Below are 25,734 nucleotides of genomic sequence, written 5' to 3'. Positions count from 1 at the left end.
AGAGACAACATACATCTTCTATCTGCAATGTAAATATGGTGCAAAGAACTATAGCTATCACTTGAGATTTACCAGGGTCATCACTAGCCTGGGAATTTGATCTCCCTAGCTCCTTTCCTGGATTTGGGCAAATGTCATGTGTTTCTCCATGTGGTAATATGAAATTCACAACATATTGTCTGTGTGACATTGAGCATGGCTTCTACACTCTCTGGGCCCCCAATATCTGGCAAGTGGCACTTCATAGTGCTGGCCTTGCAGGCGTGTTGTGGTTAGTAGGTGATATTTGTAGAAAACTAACTGTGTAAATGAATTATCTCTGTGGTCTTTACAAGAACCCAGTGAAGGAGGTCTGAGTGTTTTCACCAGTTTTTCAGGCTGGGGAAGTTAGGAGACTGCAAAAGATCATACAGTTAGCCAACTGCAGAACTATAATTGTACTTTGAATCTCAGAAGGTTAGAGAAAATGTAGAAAGGGTAACTGTTATGTTGTTGTACCAATTGTCTATTGCTACAGTAACGCTATGTAACAAACAACCACAACACCTCAGTAAACATTTTTGTTCATGAGTCTGTGGGTCAGCTGAGAGGTTCTGCCCATCTGGGCCAAGCTTAGCTGATCTCAGCTTGGCTTGTCTTGCATCTGCTGGAAGGTAGGCTGAAGCCTCACTGGTCTGGGATGGCCTCAGCTGCGTCACCCAGCTCTGTTTCCCATGAGGTCTCATCCTGCAGCAAGCTAGCCTAGTTTTATACTCATGGCAGAGACAGTGGTCCCAGGTAGAAAATTGAAACAAGCAAGGCCTCTTGAGAACTGGCACATCATCCACTGCATTTTATTGGCCCAAGAAAGTTGCAAGAACAGTCTCGATTCAAAAGCTGGGGAAATATGTTCCACTGCTTGCTGAGAGGAGCTGCAAAGTCCCATTACAAAGAGCATGCGTGTGAAAAATATGGGCCACTAGTGCAGTCAGTCTATCACAGTGGTCAATGCATTTCAGCTGTTATTGTCTCTATTATATACATAATACAGTAGTACGTAGGAGACAGTGTAGGAACTCAGGGGAGATGCAAACCAAATCCTAAAGAACTTTAAGGAGGAGGAGAAATTACCTCCATAAATGAGCCAATTGGGAAAACAAAAATGATGATCTAGGCTATTTTCTACTCTTCCCTGTCTATGACTCTGTAGCAAACTTACTTACCTGTAAGTAACTGTTTTATGTTATCTATGTGTTATCTATGTGTTATAACACAAGAGTTTGCACAAAGTGAAACATGAAATTACATGGAAGGGGAAAATGTAGGAGAAATGTAAGGCTGGTTTGTATTTATACCTCATCAAAAGAAACGTTCAAAAATGTCATAGATGGAACTTCCACCTTTTTTTTTCCCATTAGCCCAGAGCTGTGTTTCACATGTCCAGAAACAGCCCCTCGTTCTGAGGATGGGCAGGGGAGAGGGAATGCAAGAAAAAACAACTGTATGTAAGAATTAGCCACACAGAATGGAAGAGATTATGGGAGGGGGAAGTTTGTGTAGTTATCAAGGTGACCCTATGCTAAACCTGAGATATTTAAGAATTATAAATAAATGGAAACATCTTGTGAGGATGGGCAATCTGTGTGGCTAAAGGTGATTAATTTATTCACCATGAATCAGCCAAGTGGTGAAAAGCATCACGTGTAACATCTTTCCAAGTGTAGTCTGAGGACACATAGCCCCTGTGTCACTTGGGAGCCAGTTGGAAATGAGTGCTCTCCAGCCCTACGCCAGACCTACTGTATCAGAAGCTGCAGTTAGTGAGGCGTCCTGGTGACTCCTATGTGCATTCATATGTGAGAAGTACTGCCACAACATATATCATACTGTGTTTTGCAGGCAGAAACCTTAGCCTTACTGCTTGGGCCAGCCAGCTTGCCAAGCCTTGGTTTCTTTGTCTAGACCAGGGGTGTCCAAACTGCGGCCCACAGGCCAACTGCGAACCACAATCCATTTTTTATTGGCCCGCAGCAAATTCCAAAAATATATTTAGTTTACTTAAATAAACCAGGTGAGGCAATACGTACTTCACCTCGAGTGAGTGGCCTGGCTGTTTGTATATTTTACCGCATATGGCCCTTGGTGAAAAACGTTGAAAAAATTTTGGACACCCCTGGTCTATACTCTAACAATACTACCAGTCTATACCAAAGTTTGTCTTGTAGAGGAATAAGTGAAATAATGTCATTGCTATGGTGTATGAATATAAGGTAAGACGCAGAGGCATGGGTCTGACGTCTACTTGGAACAGCATTGGCATGAATTGCGGCAGTCTGGCACTCATGCCAGCATAATTTTTAAAGGGAAGCAAATTCCCATTTGCATTGGCTTTTCTTCCTACATATAAATCAGGGATTCTCAATCCTGGTTGTTTATTAGAATCACCCGGGAAATTATTTAACTGACTGATGTCTGGGCCCTACCTGAAGAGATTTGGATTAATTTGCCTGGGGCAGGGGGTAGGGGGCGGGGGGAGAGGGCGCTGGTGTTTTTTAAGAGCTCCGTGGGCAGGTGGTTTTAGTGATTCGCTGAGGCTGAGAACTCCCTCCTCCAGTGTGTCAGCGGGTGTGTCTGAGGAGGTGGCCCTCAGCTTCTGGCTCTCTCTCCTTGCCTATGCAGTGCTCCACCACCTGTGGGCTCGGGGCCCACTGGCGCCACGTGGAGTGCAGCACCCAGGTGGATTCCGACTGTGCTGCCATTCGGAGGCCTGACCCCACGAAGAGATGCCACCTCCGCCCGTGTGCCAGCTGGAAAGTGGGAAACTGGAGCAAGGTAACTTTCAGGCTCAGCAATATTGGGGGCGGGGGGTCATTTATATAGACATTTGCTAAGGCGGGCTTCTCTTATTTCCTGCCTCCCTGCCTCCCTTCTGCCTCATTTCTTTGATAAAATTGTGGATGAATAAATCATAGGCATTACCATTGGCCTACTCTTGTGTAGTCTTAGAACAAGTACAGAGTTTTTATTAACCCGCTCATTTTTATCTGCCCGTCTTTTCCCTTACCAGATAAACTGGGGTGGGGGGAGTTACATTTGCATAATTAACTGCTTGTCCGGCATGCAGCACTATTTCTAAATTGCTTAAATTTAGCATTATAGTTAATAATTACACATTATCACATGTGTAATTAAATCATGACTCAGCAGCTGCTCACAAAACAAGTATACCGTTTACTTTGCCAGACCCGAAATGAAAAGAAAGCTGAGCCATAAAGAAGAACTTGGTCTTTAACAGTGAATTTCCGGTAGCCATCTTTTTCAAGTGCAGGTGTGTTGTCTTTGCTAATCTGGCTGTGGTGACTCATGTCACTGTGCTGTCTGCATAGTCCTGTAAAAGCCTGCACTAGGTTTTAGGACTCGCCAGCTTTAGTGCTCTGGGGCACTGACCAGGCCCAAGCTGCCTGTCACCCTGGAAGCGGCTGAGCCAGCTCCTGGGGGTTACACCCAGGCCATAAGACACTGGTCAATGGAGGGGGTGAGAGCCACTTGGCAGGAGGGGGTGCAGAGGTGGGAACCATGTATACATTTTGTTTGCTAAGCACACCCAACCCTGGGATGCCTTCCACGCACCTGTCTTCTCTCCTGGGAACTGATTTCCCTTGACAGCCTTGACATAGAAAGTAAAAGGAAGAGCAATCCAGAAGTTTGGGGAGGCTGGCATCCCCTCTAGAAGTTAGCACCCTCAGGTAGTGGCGAGCTTATGTCCCCCGACAAGCAGCCCCATGAGCTGTCTCACTGGACTTGTCTGATTCTCCTGACGGACTTACCTGGCAGACAGAAACATGGAATGTCACTTCTGTTTAGGACGCTTTTCCCAAAGTAAGGCTGTGATCTTTGGGAAGAGAGGGAACGTAGGGCTACTCCCTGAGAAAACTACTTTGCATTTCTTTGATGCCTGCCAAACTGTTTACGCACCATTTCTTTGTTTACGCACCATTTCTCTTTCAGGAATGAATGCTCACTCTTTTTTCTTTCTATACCAACTCATAACAAACTCAGTGGGCAACAAGGACTACGTGCTTAGCTACAAATTTGTTTCACTATCCAGAAAAATCTCCAAAAACATCTGTCTCCGACCTTGCCAAGCGCTGACCAAATCCTAAAGGTCCACTTTCCCATCATTGCAGCTAATTGTTTCCTTGGAAATTACATGGCTCATAAAAAGGACAGACACATAAAATAGCTCACATTTTGAAAAGGTCACTCAGTATAAAACCCTAGGAATTCCAGCTGGTCTAAAACACTGAATGAGAGTCCCAGAAGTTCTTCTCCAGGGTCAGACCCGCTAAGGAAAGCCCTGCTCTGCCAGTGCATCCCTTCCCTGTCTGTCTCTGGGTCTCCATGTCTCATGGCCGGAAAGGGTGGCAGCTACTGTATTTATTAACCCCTGAAGCATTCTTGGTGGTCCTGTAGAAGCTATCGCTCACGTGTCGTCAAGTTCTGCCAGAATGTATTGATCAGCACAGCTAAAATCTAATCCTCAAAGTTACTACAGTCCTATCAGCAAAGAAAATATCTTTTCTCTGAGGATAATAGATAGGCCTTATGTCAGAGACACTGTTTAACTACTGATAGTCAGTTGCCCTGACTTTTGTTTTGTCTGATTCTTATGAATATTGCATACATGACTTCCATTTTTCCTAGGGATGTTGATTTAGGTTTTATCTTAAATTTTGATGATGAAGAGAGACTCCTTTTTGACTCCCACAGCATTAACCAGTTCATACGGATGTCTGAAGTCCAAATCATGCCCAGGGAAAGATATGAGGGCCTTCTTAGTGTCACTACCCCATCAGGACGTTTCAGCTCACTCAGAGGCAAACCTCCAAAATCTCAAGTAGGAAAGTAGACCCCTGGTTTTGCCTTTAAATATCCAGGGGGTTTAGATTCTGCCAAGTTGACAAATTTGCCTTTTCACAGATTCTTTCTCAGAGAGAAGAATTCTAATGTTCTCTTGAACCTTCTGCATTATCCCACCAATCTCTCCCCCAAATCCAGAAATACTTGAATGCTCATAGGGCTGCAGGGTATGCTGCAACCTTACCTGAAGCCATAGGTAAAACTCCTGAGGCCTCCGGGTTTCTCACCAGTAATCTCCTACTACTGTGCTTGCTGTCTGAATTGCAGTTGTTTTACTGGCTTATGTCTCTAGCCTCACTCATGTCCTTGATGAATTCAGCCTGATACAGCAGCTGTGGACATTTCTCATATACGTGACAGTAGAATGAGACTGTACATCAGATCTCTACCTTGACAGTGTGTAGAAGTAGTTTTTCAGAATGGCTTGCTTCCTCTTGATGCATTAATCTGTCCGTAGCAAACTCAAAGCCATAGTCCTCAGGTTTATCTCAGAGGCATACTTGGAAAACGTAGTTCTGCAGAATTGAATATGAGAAGAGACGCAAGGCTGGGGATCAGACACCTCTGAGTTGGTGGCCCCCTCTGTCACTGTCACTGACCAGCGTGTGACACTGGTCCATTCAGCTAACGTCTTAGACCATTAGATTGCTCATCTCTGAAAAATGGAGAACATTGCCTCTATTTACCTCTTAGAGTTGTTACAAGGATCAAAAGAGAGACTATTTGTGAAACAACTTTATAAATAGTGAAAAACTGTTCAGATGAAGCCCTGGGCAAACTTTAAACTCCAGGTAAAGATTAGAACTGGCTCTTACGTATTTAGTAACCTCTGCTTTCCTGGACTTAGGGCAGAAGGCCTGTGGACAGGTGACAGTGGAGTCAGTCCTGTCAGTGGAGTGACTGGTTCGAGCAGGTGTCCATTCCCCAGGACTAAGCAGACAAGGTGCTCCACGTGTCCATGAACTTCGGAGCACTTGACCTACCTTGGGCCCTGGCATTCGCCAAAGACCACCATGCTCCCAACATTGCACTTGAGATAAACAATTCAATTTTAATCCAATACAGGACCTCCTTTATAATTCCCACCAAGGAAAGAAAAGCTTGGAGTTTTAAATCACTAACATTTGATCACACAGCTGGTTCTAAATACCCTCAGTTTGAAGAAACCATCACCTGGGGGATGAGTCATCAATTTAATTACAGCTTTTCAGAAAGAGAGGAAACGCTGCCCAATAAATATGTACATCAGTTGTAAGACACATGCCAATATCAGAACCTGAAAATTTTCTGTAAGAAAAAAATGTGATTCTTGTGGTGGAAGAAGGACAGTACGTGGTAAAGGTGAGCTGGGGAAACCCTCAGGCTTGACACCAAAGCTGTGAATCATCCACAGCTCCACATACTTCCGGATTGAAGTTTTTGCCTGTACCCTCTGAAGTTTGATGAGCTGGTGGCTTGACAACCCCTTTATTATCTCTCTTAGTATGAGCACTGCCCTTTTCATAGTTCAGCCTAACAGATCTTGATTATTTCTGAAATAAATTAGAAACAGGTTTACATTTTTTTCTTGCAATGTTCTGTTTTTCCCACCTAGGCAATATTGCAATTTTATTTTAGCAGTAGTTGACTTTATTATCTATAGGTTTGATGGAAAATAAGAGAAAGTGGTAGCTGTTCCTTATGGCCTTGGGTTTCATATATTTGCTAACATGTTTGCATATATTGCTAATCCTGTCTGATTCTACTTCTTGTCTCCATGTTTATTGGATTTTACAGATTGCCTATGACAGTGGTACAGTTTTTAGATCTGAATTTTTACAAATGTGTTAAACAGAGAAAGAGCCCTGTCTTGCTCAATGCAGGGCTTTCACACATAACATTTCCCCAGGAACACATAGTGGAGTCCAATGTGCAAAAGCCAAAACATAGACGTGCGTGTTATAGGCGAGCTTCTATCCCCAGAAAGCAAAGACTGAATAGCCGGAAGGTGGATCATATAGTGAGAATCACTGCATTTATTTGACTCTTGATATAATTTCTTGTATGTCTACACTGTCTCCCTCTCTTGACATCGCTGAAGGTTTCAGATTAAGGGAGCCCTAAAAAGAAATGATTAGAGGAACGGCAATTAACTAGACACCTTTGGGATCACAGGAAGCATGAACCCAAGTCCACTCTCGCTGAGGACTGATGTCCAGACCAGGGGCCCTCCGTGATGGCCCTGCCCATCTCTCGACCCCTACCCTCTGCTGTAGCATTCTGATCAATTTGCTGTTCCTAAAGAAGCCTTGTTTCACAGCACTGTGCTCGTATATCCCATTCTCTCCACCTCACATACCCCCCACCCTATTTTGCCGGCTGAGTAAGAATCTGCCTGCCTTGTGTGATTCAGCTCAAGCTTTGGCTCATTTCTTCAAGCTTTTCCTCACCTCTTCAGGGAAATTGATCATGTCTTCTTTGTGCCCTCACTAGGTCATGAACAACTTTTGACATAAAATCTTTACGACTTCTACTCATTTATGTGACTTTCCCCTGCTGCTAGACTGGGATCCAGAGCCTGGAACCTAACAAGTGCCCAGTAACTGGGAGGAAGGAAAGTGGGGGTGTGGCGGGAGGAACAGCTGGAAGCATGAATTTTGGTGCTGTTCAACTTAGAATTTTTGGAGTGAATTATTTGATCTTAAGGGTCTTATGAACCTGTTTAGCCTAAGGAAAGAGCAGAATTCTTTCTGTATCCTAATTTAGTATTTGGCATGCAACTTAGAGAGCAAGAAAGTATCCTGAAATCAAAACAGAATACTGAGCCCATGCACTTGTACCGCTCTGGAATGTTGGGATGGTTTAATCATCTAATGTATCCTCCTCATAATACCAATGGAGAAACGGAGGATTCGAACATTGACGTGATTCATCCATGGTTATGTAGCCACTGGGTGTCAGGGTCATAATTGAATGAAGTCCACTGACCCCCTGAGCCTTTGTTCCTCAATTTCACAAAACTCATCTGAACACTCTGTGTGAGTCCAACATGGAAAGCATTTCTATCAGGATAGCAACACAAGGAAGAAATGGTTGTGTTTTCATTTTATCTCTGCCAGTGGCTCCTGTAAGCTAAGGATATTTTTTTATTCTAACTCAATCTTGTTTGCAGCTTCTATTAGGTGGGTGCAAAAGTAATTGCAGCTTGTGCAATTATTTTTAACCTTTTAAACCACAATTACTTTTGCACTAACCTAATCTCAGCTAAACTGATGCAGTAACTGGAAAAACAGTTAGGCCTGTTAGGTCACAACAGGGCATTAGCCAGTCTTTCTATTCTCATTAGCCAGGCTCCTGTCTTCAGTCTTAACCACAAATGACCCTCCGGTAGGGCAATAAGAAAATGAATATAATAATTGGCCTTCAGCACACAAAGACAAAATAGTGTTAGGAGTGGAGTGATTCAATATCCTGCCATTTCTCTTTTGAAAATGGAATAAAGTCATAGATTTAATGAGTGTCTTTCCTTATTATTTACTTCAGCATATTAGTAAACTCCATGTCCCATTGAATTGACAAAAGGGTAATGCTAACTTGAAAATTCAACTTAGGAATATCAGATTGTAGTACCAAACGGAAAATAACAAAACCCCATTTTACATTTATGTCTTGTAAAATTCCCCTTTCCCAATAAAAAAGGCCTCTTGTTTTAACTATGTGCTATTTCCCAGAAGTCTCTTTTGTCAGACAAATGGCTGCCTTGTGTGCACATTATTAGCACGCTTCCCCTTTTCTTCTGTAGCTGATTTTAAGTTGGCCATTACTTTTTTCTCAGTGTACTTAGAGCATGGCAGGAAAATGAAGTCTTTGTGTGTGTTTTTTTTGGGGGGGCTGTCTTTCGAGTGTTGCTTATTTCTGAGAAGCCAAACACACTTGGTTTATGAAAGTATTAGGGCATCAATCTGCCCCCTTATCACACAGGCCCAGATCTTTCTGTGTTACAGCCCAAGGTTTGAAGTCATTTGATTTTGTGCAATCTGCCAGGCAGCAATAGAAGCAGGACAGTATTTTTGGATCTTCTACTGAAAGATTAGGAAGACTGTTCTTTTCCCAACCACAGTGCTATAATTATGAGTATTCCAGTAGGACCAGAAAGAGAGCATCATCTTTTACCATGCCGAGAGGGGCCAGATAAAGACATATCTGCAGCTATGCACGTGCTTTCTGGGGAGGTGCATTTGCTCAACCAAGACTGCAATGAAATAATTGAGAAAAGAATTAAGAGGGTAAAGAAAGCTGTGCTTCATCCCTGTGGTGACCACAGATGTCTTTTTCCCACGGAGCGCCCCCCTGGTTGTCCTTTCATCAAAATTTACATATTCATTTACAAAGTCTGTACAGACCATCCCATCTCTGCTGTGTCTGGCACCATACTAAATGCCCAGGATTTAACAGTGAGCAGAGCAGATCAGATTCCAACTTCATGGCAGTGAGAATCTAACAGAAAGAAAGGACAGAATAAATGTTCCATATTCCAAGTCCCTGTGACAGAAACCGAGAAGGAGCCAAGGTAAATAACAAAAGGGAGAGCCTCTTTGGATAAGGCATTCAAGGAAGGCCTCTCTGAGGAGGTGACATTTAAGCTGAGGCCTAAAGGAAGAGCAGTGGCTGGTGGGTAATGCAGTGGGTAGAGGAAGGAACATTCAGGATGTATGGACCACATGGACGTATTGTTAACCCAAGGAGAATCGGGGGAAAGGGCTGAGGCACATAGGGGTCTGTCTCCATCTCACCTACTGCACGACCCCACCTTAATGTGGGAAGGGACCAGACAGACCAGGCCAGGACTGGCCGTGAGAGACTAGGGTATAGAGACAAGACAAGCTAAAGGGATTTGGAGGGAACTAGCATTATAAACAGGCTGGATACCAAGTCCTAGAGGCGCAAGTTATGATCAGATACAATCTTAACTAGGTGGGGGATTTTGGATTCCAAAATACAAGAGGTCAGAGACTAAACAAAAGAAATACTCCAGAAGAGGCCTCGTAAACTGACTTTAGGTGACTATTGTGTGTCCATGTTTATTATTATGATAATCAGGAAGTTAGCAGTCTACAGGTGAACCATGCCTTTTACCGAGACCCAACAGGACGAAGCGGCTGCCACACAGACGTGAGCTCTTGGGAAGAGGGGGCATGAGGAGGGCCTCTGTCACGGCTTTCATTGGGCACGTGACGAGGAAACTCAGTGAGGGAGGCAGGTGATGAGTGTCGGAGGATGGATGGTGGTGGGGACCAAGACAGAGTTTGCGCTCTTTCGTGAGTGAAACCACTCAGCAGTTATTCAATACATTTCCTTCATATAGACTCTTCACTTGAGAAAAGATAACTTATCTCGCTTTCAGAGTCATGGAGAAGCCAGGTTTTTAGCAGAATTCTGAGGGAGAGGTGGGTGTGGCTTGGCAGAGAGATCCCCTGTGAGCAGTCCTGTTCCCCTGGAATGAAGACAGACACCAGAGGGAACAGGTGTCCACTGAGACAGATGCTGCACCAGCAGGCACCCCAGCCCCAGTGTCTGTAGTCTTCACGACAGCCCTGTGAGGTAACAGGTATTATCCTAATTTACAGATATAATACCTGAGGCGCAGAGTGTTTCTGTGACTTGCCCAAGGGCTCGCGACAAATGAGTGACAGAACTGCACTCCACCTCCGGTTCTGTCAGACATCAAACCCTCACCCTTCCACGCCTGACACTGGGAGCCCCATCTCCAGGGTCTGCTTGAGTGACTCCCTCTCTGTGGCATATGAGGGAAAACACTTCACTTGAACTAGAACTAATCCCTCTTCATGCCTGCAAGCCTGGAACTTCACAGTGCTTTGTGAATCCCCTTTTCTCTCTACATACAGTGCTCCAGGAACTGCAGCGGGGGCTTCCAGACCCGGGAGATTGAGTGTGTGGACAGCAAGGACCACCGGAGCCTGAGGCCGTTTCACTGCCGGTTCCTGGCCGGCATTTCTCCCCCACTGAGTACAAATTGTAACATGGAGCCCTGCGAGGAGTGGCGGGTGGAGCCCTGGAGCCAGGTACACCATCCACACCACCAGGCCCACATGAATGTCTGTGTTACCATGTGACTCTAGAAGTCAGGGAAGACCACACTTGTGTCATGGCAATGGCTGGCCTCCATTCAGTGACCCAACGCTGTGTGGGAGAGGCCAACCAGGTCAACAACTTGAAGACTGTATTGTGTGGTTTCAACTGTGACAGTTCAAGGTTTTATTAGAACCTAGTCTCTCAGGAGATATACAGGGGAGTTGGCGTCCCTGCTCGAGAAATGTACAAGGGCTACTTGGATGTGAGCCATTTCGGACAGAGCCTCACATGCCTGTCCTAGTTTCTGTAGTTGGGCTGGGGGCATTGGTCAGATACTTTCACATACAGTATATTTTAGAGTTTCACCTCTCAGTTAAATGCCCAGATCATTGCACAAATAAAGTCTGTGTGTGTGTGTGAGACAGAAGGGGGGGGGGGAGGGAGAGAGAGAGAGAGAGAGAGAGAGAGAGAGAGTCATCTGTTTTGTGAGCACCTCCCTCCCGGGTCTTTTTCCTACTTTAGCACAGGAAAACAAGTTACCGTTCTTTGGTGAAATATGATCTTGTTTACCAATAGGCAAATGCCTCAATAGCTTTAAAACAAACAAACAAAATATATTACTCCTAATTACATCCATGCATGATGAAAAAGAAAAAAAGAACGTAGCATATTTTGTGTCCATGAGCTTGGCATTTTACCTACAATACTTGGTTTAATTCTCGAAACAGCCTGGATGGTAGGTTTATTAATTCCATTTTATAGGTGAAGAAATTGAGACTCAGCAGTTAAGAGGCTTACATGAGGTCACACAACTAGAAAGTAAATGGTGTGGTATTTATTCAAGCATAAGGCAGACTTCAATGCCTCTATTCTTTCTACTACAGACCTTAGCCCAGAGGGCATTGAGCAAACAGTGAATTGAGGAGGAGTGAATCAAGAACTATTTGGGGGGAAACTACCATGTGCCAGGGAAGGGAAAGTAGAGAACCACACTATAGGATATAGAGTTAGGGTCCAACTATGGAAGACTGAGCCCCCAGAGCTACTTACTGTCTACTGCGTCAAGCAGCCACGCTGATTCCTAACCCTCTGGACCAGTACCTGGTGTTTCTGGGGGCAGCAGCCACCACTGTCCCGTCTTTCTCCTCCTTCCCTTGCCCAGCTGTTGAGTACATGAAGTGTCTGCTACCCCCGTGCTCTGGGCATTGGCCTCCAAGCTGTCCGTATATGCTGCGCAGGCCTGGGGAAGGCTTCCAGAATCCAGGAATTTGCAGAGGGGCTTAGATTGCCTTGTCAGAGACATAGCATTTGCAGGTTATCAAAGATGAGCAATTATATCTGCTCTATGTTTATGAAAAAGATGTATTCTTTATGCTTCCTCAGTAGCTCCTGGGATCCCCAATAATGAGCCAGTTCCCTGAAGGCCTCCCACTATCCTTTTCTCTAAATTGCTCTGTTCTGAGCAAACCACAAAGTTGGAAGTCCTCCCTCTGAGGCTCTGAGCGGGGGAGATGTAAAGTGTAAAAGTCAGCTGGATATTTCCTTGGAGCTACTGAGGGACTAGACACCTGCAGGCGCTTTCTCTGAGCCATCATGCTGCTGCTCTGTCTACACACACTGATGCTATCGTGGGAACGTTCTGGGCCCCTTCAGTGGGTGTCAGCCAGCCCAGACTGCTTGAATGGAAGATACGTTTCTGCTCTGGGAATGTGTCTGCTCCAGGGGTTCTCAGACTTTACCATGCTTCAGAATCACCTGGATGGTTTGTTAACACAGATGTCTGGACCCCACCTCCAGAGTATCCAATTCAGAGGTCGGGGGTGGCGCGTGAAATTTGGCATTTCTAACAAGTATCCAGAAGATGCTAAAACCACTGGTATGGGGACCACATTTTGAGAACCACTGGTTTATACCTTCTCCATCCCTTCTTCCTGGAGATTACTTGGCCAGGTGCCCCCCATCCATATGCACACGTGTAGGTATGTCCAAGGGTCCCAAATGTGGGATCCCTCTCCTTCTCTCCATTAATATATGGTTAATAATAGAGTAAATAAGTGTGTATCGGGGAATCCATGTCACTCTCAAAGCTGGAATATTGTGAAAGCAATAGATTAGTTCTTTCATTGAGCAGCAAGGGTTAATTGTATATAATTTCCGTTACATATACTATGGTACTACCACACACGTAGTGCCTGATGTGAAGGGCAAGATGTCGGCAACCGTAATGGTTTTGCTGTTGTTACAATACCATAATTAAGATTTTTCAAAGCACTAAGATTATCCAAGATACTCAAAGTGCTTTTCAAGATTCTTGGTGAATTATTCCTCCTAGAAACCTCAGGAAAATGAGACAATGTCTCTTAAAAATTATTCTAGTGAACAAAACCCCGACACATTTTAGAATTGTATTCCTTCAGGAATCCAACTTGGTATTTCAGATTTATTTTGGGTGCATTATAGCCAGCGCATAACAACCCCAGGCAAACTTACCAATTTCCCTCTTCCAAATATGGACAAATGTAATTCTCAGTTTTGTGTAGTAGGAAAGAAAGACTGAATCCCGTTTTAATAAGAGATGGACAAAATTGTATTGCAAATGTGTGACTGTTTAGGCTGTCAGAGCTAATAATAATAAAACCATCTGTAGTTTACATTTTGGTTTCTAGACACTTGTGTCAGAAGACAAAATACAGATAACAATGTTCATCTTGGAATGATGCCTCATTTAGGTTTTTAACCCAAATTCCTCCTGTTTGACATATTGACATTGAACTATTTGGCATCTTGTGATTTGTTTTCTCCTCCTCTTATCTTCAGAATTTCCTTTATAAATCTCCTTTCTTCTTTTTAATTCTTGTCACCACTGTTGTTTGAAATGACTGGGTCGTCATTGGAAGGAACCTGGCCCGGATGCGGCAGATTCCAATGCAAATACTAATATTCTAAACAAAACTGTACACAACCAATGATCATACAAATTCTTCCCCGATCACTGCAGATGGCACCATGTGATACTTATCTAACCTGTCCCTGTTGTATGTCAGTGTTCCAGGTCCTGTGGAGGCGGGGTTCAGGAGAGGAGAGTGACTTGTCCAAGAGACCTCTGTAATTGGGCAAAAAGGCCTGCATCTACTGCCCTCTGCAACAGGCACCCTTGTTGTCACTGGGCCACTGGAAACTGGGACCTGGTAAGTGAGTTACATTCTCTTCAATTTATTTCAGTCTTTCAAAAAAAAGCATTTGTTTCCTTTTTGATGTTCAAAGAAATATATATGCATTGTAAATGTGCAGTATATCCATTGATTTACAGTGTGTTTCCATTTGTTTTAGTTCCAATATTCTTCTGCTAATACACTCTAAGTCTGCTAGAAGTTGACCCTGTAGCTGACATGGTGGTCAATGTTCACTGTCTTGCGGTCAAAAGAGAAAATGACAAAAGACTTTTAAAACAGAAAAGATCAAATACCAAAATTATCCCAAAGGCACAAAGCCTAAGGAAAGGCAGTTTGGGGCCTGAATACCTTAGATCCTCTGGCTTTGAGCAAATGGGAATCGTATATGCCCTAAAGTTAGAGACTCAACCTGATTTAGCAAGTTTCAGGTCTCTTGGCAACCTGCAGATCAATTTGCCAGATGGCCAGCCTGTTTGATGGAGAGACAAATAAAATAATTAAACTGTGAATGAGGGAAAGATGTATTGTTCTTCAAAGTTTATTTATTGCATAAATAAAAATTTCTTCCATAGATAGATTTGGTCATCACTCTGATTTGTCCTATCCTGAATTCTCTAGAAAATAGAATCTTAAGGCAAAAGTGAACACTTTATTAGGAAATCTAATGCCGGGGAAGCAGGCATAATAGATAAAAGAAACAAGGCAGGAAAGGAGGGGAATCAAGTAAGATGCTTGTTGTCAGGAGCAACTGATCGCTCCTTCTCGAAAGAAGGCCTTATAAAAGCTGTATGAAATACTGCCCTGAGGGTAGTTTGTCCAGGGGCAGGAAGAGAGGGGATGGTCTCCTGGCTCCTGTCTCCCAGGGCTGGGTAAAAAGACTCCACTCAGATGGCTGGTATCTACCATGGTCCTGGGTTATTCACGTGCGGGCAGGTCCCAATGTGTGTGTCTCAGGTGTCCATGGCAACAGGAAGCTCCGAGTCAGGAGGTGGGAGGCACAACATGGGCACAAGGTGCAGGCCAGAGGGCTGTGCTTCCATGAGGTTGGTTACCACCTCGGCTGGGGAAGATCAGGGCCCACAGTTGGCACACAAGGGGAGCCAAGACGGTCTGATGCACTAACCCCTCAACTAGTGACAGTTTTTGAAGTAACTTGTTCTTATGTAAGTCTATTTTGATGGTTGTAATTGTAACACAGGCCAGTGAAGTATTTTGCCAAACATAATGACCCCAGATATTTTTGGTCGTTATATTGCTCTTAGTAATTTTCATCATTCGTAGCTGTGTAGTTGTACCTGCATAGCCATGAATAATTCAAATACTGGCAGGGATGCTTTGTGTGTTTTTTTGTGTTTTTGTTTGTTTGTTTGTTTGTTTTGGCTATCACTACATTATTATTTTTATTGATCATTCTTCTCCTTATCCATGCTGATTCTTTTGCCTGGAACATATTATTTTTCTTCTCTTTTTTAATCAAACTGATTGGGGTAACATTATTGGTTAATAACATTATATGAATTTCAGGTGTACAACTTTATAATGCATCTGTACACTCTGTGGTGTGCTCTCCACCTGAAGTGTGGTCTCCTTCCATCACCATGTATTTGACCCCCTTTGCCCTCTGTGTCCTTCCCCCACTGCCCTTCCCGTCTGTAAGCACCATTCTGTTGTATCTATGAGTTTATTTTTTGTTTGTTTCATTGGTTCTCGTTTTGCTTTTTGCTTTATATCCAGCATACAAGTGAAGTCATACAATGCTTGTTCTTTTCCATCTGACATATTGCACTTAGCGTAATATTCTCAAGATCCATCCATGGTGTCACAAATAGTATGATTTCATCTTTTTTATGGCTAAGTGGTATTCCATTATATATATACACACACGTATATATGTATATAAACATATGTATGTCTTGGCTATTGTGAATAATGCCGCAATGAACATAGGGGTGCATATATCTTTATGAATACATGTTTTCAAATTTTTCAGGTAGATACCCAGAAGAGGGATTTCTCAGTCATATGGTAGCTTTATTCTTAATTATTTGAGGAACCTCCATACTCTTTTCTATAGTAGCTACAATTTACATTCCCACCAGCAGTGTATGAGGGTTCCCTTTTCTCCACACTCTCTCCAACACTTACTTCTTGTTTTATTGTTAATAGCCATTCTACAGGTGTGAGATGGTATCTCATTATGGTTTTGATTTGCATTTCCCTTGCAGCTAGGGAAGTTGAGCATCTTTTCATATATCTGTTGGCCATCTGTATGTCTTCCTTAGATAAGTATCTGTTCAGGTACTCTGTCTATTTTTCAATTGGATTATTTGCTTTTTTTTGGTTAAGTTGTAAGAGGTCTTTATATATTTTGGATATTAGCCCCTTATTAGAAGTATAATTTGCAAATATTTTCTCCCATTCGATTTGTTGCCTTTTTGTTTTGTTGATGGTTTCTTTTGCTGTGCAGAAGCCTTTTCGTTGGATGTAGTTCCATTCATTTATTTTTGCTTTTATTTCCCTTGTCTTTAGACTCAAGTTCACAAAAACCCCTCTGAGGCTAATGTCCATAAATTTAGTGCCTATGTTTTTTATTGTTTTATGTATTTTATTGTTTTAGGAATTATACTCAAGTCTTTAATCCATTTTGAATTAATTTTTGTGTATGTTTTCAGATAGCCGTCTAGTCTCATTCTTTTGCATTTGACTTTCCAGTTTTCCCAGAAGAGACTTTTCTTTCTCCATTGTATATTTTTGGCTCCACTGTCAAAATCAATTTCCCATATATCTATGAGTTTATTTCTGGGCTCTCGATTCTGTTCCGTTGGTCTCTGTGTGTGATTGTTTTTTTCAGCCAATAACATACTGTTTTGATTACTGCAGTTTTGTAGTATAGCTTGAAGTCAGGGAGTATGATACCCCAGGCGTTCTTTTTTCTCATGATTGCTTTGGCTATTCAGGGTCTTTTGTGGCTCCATACAAATGTGAGATTTTTCATCTTGCCCCATGGGTCATGTAAACAATAGAAAATGCCATGTGCAGTTGTATTTTTTCCATATAAATGTAATTTAATTACTTTACATTTAGGTATAATATAATATCTCCATTGGAAATTGACTTTCTTTCCCATTCATTAGAAATTCAGTTATTTGAAAAGCAATGTGCTTCATCCATCTTTGATTTAACCTGAAAAGACTGTACCCAACAATTAAAGATGTGTTTCCAAATTAGGCTCTTCATAAATACCCTGCAGCCCTGTATAACAATATAAACATCACTAACCAAATCAAATGTGACCATCAGAAGAGAAAATTTGATACAACGTGAACTGTCATTAAAATGTTATAAATTTGGGTCATTTGGGGACACAAAATCCCATGGACGATTAACAACTACAGGTGAACATTTTCAACTCTATCAATTCCCTGAGGCTCTCTTACCTTGTCATCCATTGTAAAGGAAAGTTGGACAATGCAATTTTCTTTCTGGAAAATTATGATAATGTGAAGCATATAAAGCTCTTAGGGAACTCATTGAGAAGAGGAAATTGTCAAAAATATTACCATTTGTCAAAAGCATGCAGCCTGCTCCTCATTTTGATGCTTCGGTAGCACTGAGGTTGTAAATCATGAGGTTTTGTGTGGTTATTAGTCTTCAACCAGATTTTTCCAGGGCATTTCTTCAGTTATAATTATCTATACAGTAAAGCCTACACAGAAACCCCTTGGGACCCCTACATGGGATCCCTTTCTATACAAGAAACAAGAGACTGTATAGAGAAGCCTGGGGAACTGTGGGAGCTCTCCAGGGACTGTAGGAATTCTCTGGGTTCAGAGGTGCTGGTGAGCACCATTGTTTATGTCTCCCTCCACCTCTACAGGGTGGGGAATTGGGGGGCTCTCTCCAGGTGACGTGACCTACCTTCAAGGTCACAGCAGCATGTTGTCAGACACATCACCCGAACCCATATCCATCCAAAGGAAGCAAGCAGGATCAATAGGATATTACTAACACAACCTGGCCTGCCCACCCGGAACAGCTCTGGCTCAGTAGGCCAGTGCCCTGGACACCTTAAATACATGCTCAGCTTTTACCAGCTTGCCAAAACCACCCAGCACACACAGCCTACACAAAGGCCACTTCTGCATAAGTCTACTTTTTCAAGACAGGGAAAACTATTTTGCCTAATTCATATAAACAAACAGAAAGTCAAACAAAATGAAAATATCTCTCAAATGAAGGGACAAGAATACTCCCCAGAAAAAAACCTTAACAGAGCATAGATAAGTAATTTGACTGATAAAGAAATGGTCCTAAGGATACTCATCAAACTTTAGAGAGGAATAGAGAAACTTAGGGAGATCTTCAACAAAGCGTTAGAAAGTATAATAAAGAATCAAGCAGACCTGAAAAACACAATAACTGAAATGAAAATTACATTATTAGGAGTCAACAGCAGATTAGCTAATACAGAAAAATGGATCAGCAACAGGAAAGAAAGATTAGTGGAAATCAACGAGTGAGAACAGCAAAAAAGAAAAAATTTTAAAAAGTGAAGCTAGTTTAAGGGACCTCTGGGATAACATCAAGTACTCACACATTTGCACGATAGGGATCCCAGATGGAGAAGAAAGACAGAAAGGAATAGAAACTTTATTTTAAAGAAATGATGGCTGAAAACTTTCTTAACCTGGGAAACAGACACCAAGGTCCAGGAAGCACAGATCATTCCAAACAAGATGAACCTAAAGAGACTCACACCAAGACACATTGTAATTAAAATGGCAGAAGTTGAACAGACAATCTTGAAGGACGGGAGAGGAAAACAACAAATACATACAGAGGGAACCCCATAAGGCTATATCAGCTGGTCTCTCAGCAGCAACTTCACAGGTTGGAAGCGAGTGGCAGGACATCTTTAAAGTACTAAAAGAAAGGAACCTACAACGTAGGATAACTTACCCAGCAAGGTTATAATTCAGAACTGAAGGAGAAAGATTTTCCCAGATAAGCAAAAAATAAAACAGTTCATTACCATTAAACCAGTTTTATAAGAAATGTTAAAAGGTCTTCTTGAAGCAGAAAAAGAAAAGCCATAACTAGAAATAAGAAATTATGAGAAAGGAAAAAACCTTACAGGTAAAGCCAAATATTTAATAAGTACAGTGTATCAGACATTTAAAAAGCTTCTACAAAGGACAAAGGAAAAAGGTATCAAACTCAGCTCAAATCACAATAAATAGTTAGGAGACACACAACATAAAAAGATCTAAAATATGGCATCAATAACAAAGTGTGGAGGGGGCAGTAAAAATGTAGTCCTGATAGAATAACTTGAATTTAAATGCCTAACAGATTAAAATAGACTGCTATAAATATAGAATTATGTACATAAAATTCATGGTAACCACAAACCAAAATCTACAAAAGATGCAAAGAATAGACAGAAAGGAACCCAAACAAAACACTAAAGAAAACCAGCAAACCACAAGGGAAGAGATCAAGAGAAGAAGAAAGGAACAGAGGAGAACTATAAAAACAACTAAAAGACAACAAAATGTCAATTAGTACATACTTATCAATAATTACTTTGAATGTAAATAGATTAACTGCTCCAATAAAAACATGTAGATGTTTGAATGGATTAAAAACACATTCCATCCATATGATGCTTACAAGAGACTCATTTCAAATTGAAGGACACACAGAGTGAAAGTGAAAGGATGGAAAAAGAAATGAGAAGAAACCTGGGATAGCAATACTCATATCAGACAAAATAGACTTTAAAACAAATAATGTAAAAAGACATTACATAATTGTAAAGGAATCAATCCAAGAAGAGGATATACAATTGTAAATAACTACTCACCCAGCATAAGAGCACCTAAATATATAAGCAATTATTAATGGACATAAAGGAAGAAATACATAGTAATACAATAATAGTAGGGGATTTTAATATCAAGTTACATCAACAGGTAGATCATTTAGACAGAAAATTAATAAGGAAATAATAGCCTTAACTTTCACATTAGAGCAGATTGACTTAATACACATTTATAGAACATTTCATACAAAAACATCAGAATACACATGTTTTTCAAGTGCTCATGGAACATTTTCCAGGATAGATCACATATTAGGCCACAAAACAAGCCTCAATAAATTCAAGATTGAAATTGTATCAAACATCTTTTCCAACCACATTGGCCTGAAACTAGACATCAAATACAGGAAAAAACTGGGGAAAAAACACACAAATACATGGAGACAGAAACTATATACTACTAAACAACCAACAGATCAAAGAGGAAATCAAAAACTATCTTGAAACAAATTGATATGAAAGCACAACTTTTCAAAATTTATGAGATACAACAAAAGCAGTTCTAAGAGGGATATTTATAGCTATATAGGACTGCCTCAAGAAACAACAAAAACCCCAAATAAATAACCTAACTGTACACCTAAAGCAACTAGAAAAAGAAGAACAAATAAAACCAAAAGTAAACAGAAGGAAGGAAATAGTTAAGATCAGAGTGGAAATAAATAAAATAGAAATTTAAAAAACAACAAAAATATCAATAAAACTAAGATCTAGTTCTTAGAAAAGATAAACAAAATCAACAAACCTTTAGCCAAACTCATCAAGAAAAACAGAGTCCAAATAAAATCATAAATGAAAGAGAAGTTACAACTGACACCACAGAAATACAAAGAATCATTAAAGAATACTACGAACAATTATGTGCCAACAAATTCGACAATCTAGAAGAAATTAGTAAATTTCTAGAGGTATATAACCTTCCAAGACTGAAGCAAGATTAAATGCAAAATCTAAACAGAACGATTACTAGCAACAAACTTGAAGTAGTAATCAAAAAACATCCAACAAATAAAAGTCTAGGACCAGACAACCTCACAGGTGAGTTCTACCAAACATTCAAAGAAGAATTAATAACCTATCCTTACACAATTTCAAGAAATTGAAGAAGAAGGAACACTTCTACACTCATTCAGCAAAGCCAGCATTATCCTGATACCAAAACCACATAAAGACATTGCAAAAAAAGAAAAGTACAAACCAATACCCTTGATGAACATTGATACAAAAATTCTGAACAATAGCATACCAGATTCAACAATACATTAAAAGGATTATACACAATGACCAAGTGGGACTCATCCCAGGGACACAAGAATGGTTCAACATATGTAAATCAATCAGTGTGATACATCACATTAACAAAATAAAGGATAAAATCATATGATCATCTTAATAGATACAGAAAAAGCATTTGACAAAGTTCAATATCCTTTTATGATAAAAACTCAACAAAGCGGGTATAGAAGATATGGTGTGTGTGTGTGTGTGTGATAAAATATTATTCAGTAATGTAAAAGAATGAAATTTTGCCATTTGCTTCAACATGGATGGACCTAGAGTGTATTATGCTAAGTGAAATAAGTCAGAGAAAGACAAATACCATACGCTTTCACTTATATGTGGAACGTAAAAACATAAAACAAGTGAATATACAAAACAGAAAGAGACCCATAAGCTAAAGAGAACAACCTGGCGGTTGATAAAGAAGAGGAGTGTGGGGGATGGGAATGTTTAGAAAGTAAATCAAAAGAGACCTTGGAATCAGGCACAGTTGGTGGGGATGTGAAAGGGCTCTTCTCACCAATGATTAAGTGAAAATGTACTCAGTAAATAGTGTCCCCTCTCTCCCACACTAGCTCCACAAAGGCAGGGGAACTGGCTTAGCCTGAAAAGAAAAACACACACATAATACGTCTCTTCCTGATCACCTTATATAAAGCCATCTCTCAATAACTGCCATCCATGGAATTTCCAATAGCTCATTGGTGCCTCATCTTAATATAAATAGATAGCCTAGGATTACTGGGCATTGGAGAAAACCTGTCATACCAAGGACAAAATAACAAAACAAACAAAACAAAAGGAACTCCAAAGAAGAGAGACCGTGAAAGAAATAAATGATCTCCCCGCAAAACAACTATAGTTAATCTCTTCAGAGAAACAAGAGGCTACATCCATGACATAGTTTCTTATTGAAGCTATATGAAAGGAATATTCAGAGATTAAAAGGAGAACTTAGAAAAATTTAAAAGAGCAAATTAAAAAATTAAGTGGAAAGATTGGGAAAATAAGGTGAAGAAATCTCTCAAGAAAAGGAGAACAAAAAGAAAATGACATAAAAGATAAGAAAATTAGAGGATCAGACTAGGAGGTAACACATCAGAATAAGATTTCAGAAAGGGAGACTAGACATGGAATAGAAATGAGGAAATTATCAAAGAACAGAAGAAAATATTTCCAAATCTGAGGGACACGAGTCTCTGTGTCCATTAATGCTATAATTAAAAGAAGAAAAAGAAAAAGAAATAAAACTCAGGAAAAAGGAGGATCTGTTTCTGTATCAGTAAAACCAGAAAACAAATCTTATTTTACATGGTTGTTACAAGGATTGAAGTTAAAGATATTTTTTATGTGCTTAGAACAGTGCTTGCCATATATTAATAGTAAGTGCAAGAAAATTATTCAGTGAAGATGTTTGCATTAGTTCTAGAACATCAGATGGTTTCTCTTCTTCATATTTCTCCATTTGATCACTGTTGGTTGACTGGATAATAACAGAGTCCAGTCTTCATGTCTCTGTCAACATTTCCAAATAGACTAGTTTACGCTGTAGCGAACCCTTGGACTCTGATTGAGGCAGCCAGGACTGAACGAGGCTAGAGTAGAGTTCACTTTAGGGTGTGAACAATTCAGTTACTCAGTAGCCTTCCCTGGGAGCTAATCAGCTTTAGCCCCATACCTATTTTGAGTGCTCTGTTCTGCACAAAGATCCCTTATCTTTACTGGATCCAAAGAAATGGAACTGTGCATTAAGAGAGTTGTACCCTCTCTCTAAAACCCCAAACCCACAACATTAACACAATCAAAAAAACCCAAATCAGCCACCATGCTTCCTGCTTAATCCCCTAATTAAGTACAACACAAATTCATGCATCTTCTTTATAATAAATAAGCAATTGGCTAATAATTGCTTATTTTTGTGCTTGGCTTGGAATTAGCTCTTCCATCTTAATGTGTCCCCCAAGAGAGCCTGCAGGACTTCAGCACCCAGGACCAGCCCAGCCTTATTCCATCCCACCCTTAGAAGCAGAAGGCAGGAAAGGAAGTTATTTGTTCTTTATCTAAAAACCTCACCTTACGGAGGAAGACAGAGGTCGAGTGAATGACCCAATATTCAGTGAGGGAAAAAGCCCAAATCTCCTGAATCCTGGTCCAGTACACCTTATCAGATTCTGGCTTGATGAACGTCCCTTGTGCTTCCCTCTGTCCTGTTGCACACTTCTATTTACTCAGAATCCGTTGAGTAGTTATTTCTTTTTTTCTTGTCCATTTTCATGGAGAATTTGAGGTGAATTCACCGAGTAAAATTACATTCAGGTTTAATCACAGAAATCTCGGAATTTATAAAGCAAACATGAGGTTCCATGTTTACCACCATGCCCTAGGCTTTATGAAGAGTAGAATTAAAATAAAGAAGCAGATGTTAAGAAAGATTTAACGTTCCTCCTCCTATCTATATGGAAGTTTTGTGGGAAGTTTTGGTAGCAGTATTCTGAGTTTATCAGTGGAGTCCCAGTGTGGAAGTTTTTTTATCTAGTGAGCTGGGTGACCACTGATATTTCAAATGGCAAATGGAATCTTTAGGACCTAGTGATTTATCCAGAATTTGCCATGCAGCAGACTTTTTCAGTCAGTCGATCAATGACGATTTATTGAATGTCAGGCTATGTTCAGCACTCATCTAATTGTCAGACAGGACGAAGAAAGAAAGACTGGTTTCTACCCTCTGGGAGATTTTGATTACATAAAAAACAGGAGGCTAAAAGTAATAAAACATGACCTAGAAGGTAAATCACCAGAGTATAGGTGGTTCTCAGTAGCCAAAAGGTGGAAGCAATGCAAGTGTCCATCAGCGGATGAATGGATAAACAAAATATTGTATGTACATACAATGGAATATATTTCACCTTAAAAAAGAAACTCTGGCACATACTATAACATGAAGGAAGCTTGAAGACATTATGCTAGTTGAAATAAGCAAGTCACAAAAGGACAAATATTGTGTGATTCCACCTATATGAGGTATTTACAACAGTCAAATTCATAGAGAAAAAAATAGAATGGTGCTTGCCAGAGCCTGAGGGAGGGGGATAGGCGGTGACAAGCTCTTATTTAATAGCTACAGAGTTTCAGTTGGGGAAGATAAAAATGTCTAGAGATGGATAGTGGTAATGATTGTACAACAATGCGAATGTGCTTAAGGTACCAAACTGTGTACTTGAAAAATGGTTAAAGTAGTAAATTTTATGTTTTACATATTTTACCAGAATAAAAATAATTTTCAAAAGAGTCTGTGCTTAAGGATGAGAGTGGCAGATAGTCATAATAATCCCATTTCACAGTAAACCCCAGAGATTGTAATACTGTCCATATCTTTGTTTCTTCAGGACGAATTGTAGCAGTTTTCAAATGTCTCTGCAGTTAAAAAAAAAAAAATAAATTCCCTAAAATAACTTTACCAAAAATTCATCATAAATTTCTACTGTATTTGGTTAAAAACTTCCCCAATTTTACTTTTGCAAAAATCAGAGAAAGTGACTGAATGGTAGTAAATATTGGTTGTATTTGATTCTATACTTTAGAATGAGGATTCAGTTCTTGGTGAAAATGATTGAAACATTCAAGCATTATCCTTTTTATTTCTTCTGGCAATGGAAGACCACCATCTTTTGTTGTTTCTCCTGACATTCTTCTTTGAAATGTCAATTTCCTTATGTTTTGTTTTTTTGCAATGGTGTTTTGCACTATTTCTATGTGCCAGTTTTCAGCGAACAAGTCTAAAGCTTAGCATCTCACTGTAGATTGTTTTGGATTGATTCTAGCTATTTGCAAATATGTTTGTATGGTCACATAGAATGACAGAATTAAAATTACTGAAATTGTGTTTGCTTTTATAAAAAAAAAAGTGTATAAGGTAAATTCAAACACATTTTCTTACACCCTCAGGAATCATCTTACATAAGCAGCTCTCACAGGCTAGAGAATCTCTCTTGTGCTGGCAGGCAGCCATATCATGACATTACAGTGGAATCTGATCTGTTAGAATGGCTTGAGAACACACATGGTCCAGCTAGGTCCATTCCAAACCCTCCCTGCATTCCACCATGGTTTTCCTCTCCCACTTCCTTTTTTAATGTACTCTCTGCTTCCCTTGTAGCTGTGTCCCCTTTCCTCACATCTGATTTGCAGCCCCCAATGAACTAGTTGAGAGAAACTGGATGTGGCTTAGGCACTAGGACCCAGATATGAAATTTGTTTCTGTTATGTTGCAGTTCAGCCTCTGTCCACATTCTTCAGAGAACCCAATAATAAATTAAGCCAACATCATTCGGCAGTCTATAAATTCACATCTCCAAATTATTAGTGCCTTTATTCTGTGACTCCTTCAGAAAGGCTTCTGATCATTGAGACTTTCCCCTACATGAC

At 40.6% G+C, this 25,734-nt stretch overlaps 1 protein-coding gene across 1 annotated transcript in view; it reads left to right on the top strand.

Moving 5' to 3' along the window:
- The window catches only part of ADAMTS12 (ADAM metallopeptidase with thrombospondin type 1 motif 12), a 274,548-nt gene that overhangs the window by 224,324 nt on the left and 24,490 nt on the right, over positions 1 to 25,734 (top strand). Inside the window, exons 20-22 of the mRNA XM_019737332.3 lie at positions 2,659 to 2,811; positions 10,785 to 10,961; positions 14,016 to 14,159. Coding sequence (XP_019592891.3) covers positions 2,659 to 2,811; positions 10,785 to 10,961; positions 14,016 to 14,159 — 474 coding nt within the window. The remainder of the gene's footprint in view (positions 1 to 2,658; positions 2,812 to 10,784; positions 10,962 to 14,015; positions 14,160 to 25,734) is intronic.

The sequence above is a fragment of the Rhinolophus sinicus genome, chromosome 3 (assembly GCF_057876585.1).
Source record: "Rhinolophus sinicus isolate RSI-liver-muscle chromosome 3, RSI-T2T, whole genome shotgun sequence".
In the NCBI taxonomy this organism is placed as follows: Eukaryota; Metazoa; Chordata; class Mammalia; order Chiroptera; family Rhinolophidae; genus Rhinolophus; species Rhinolophus sinicus.
Note: the sequence above shows the minus strand (reverse complement) of the source record. Positions and strands in the feature narration are given on the sequence as shown.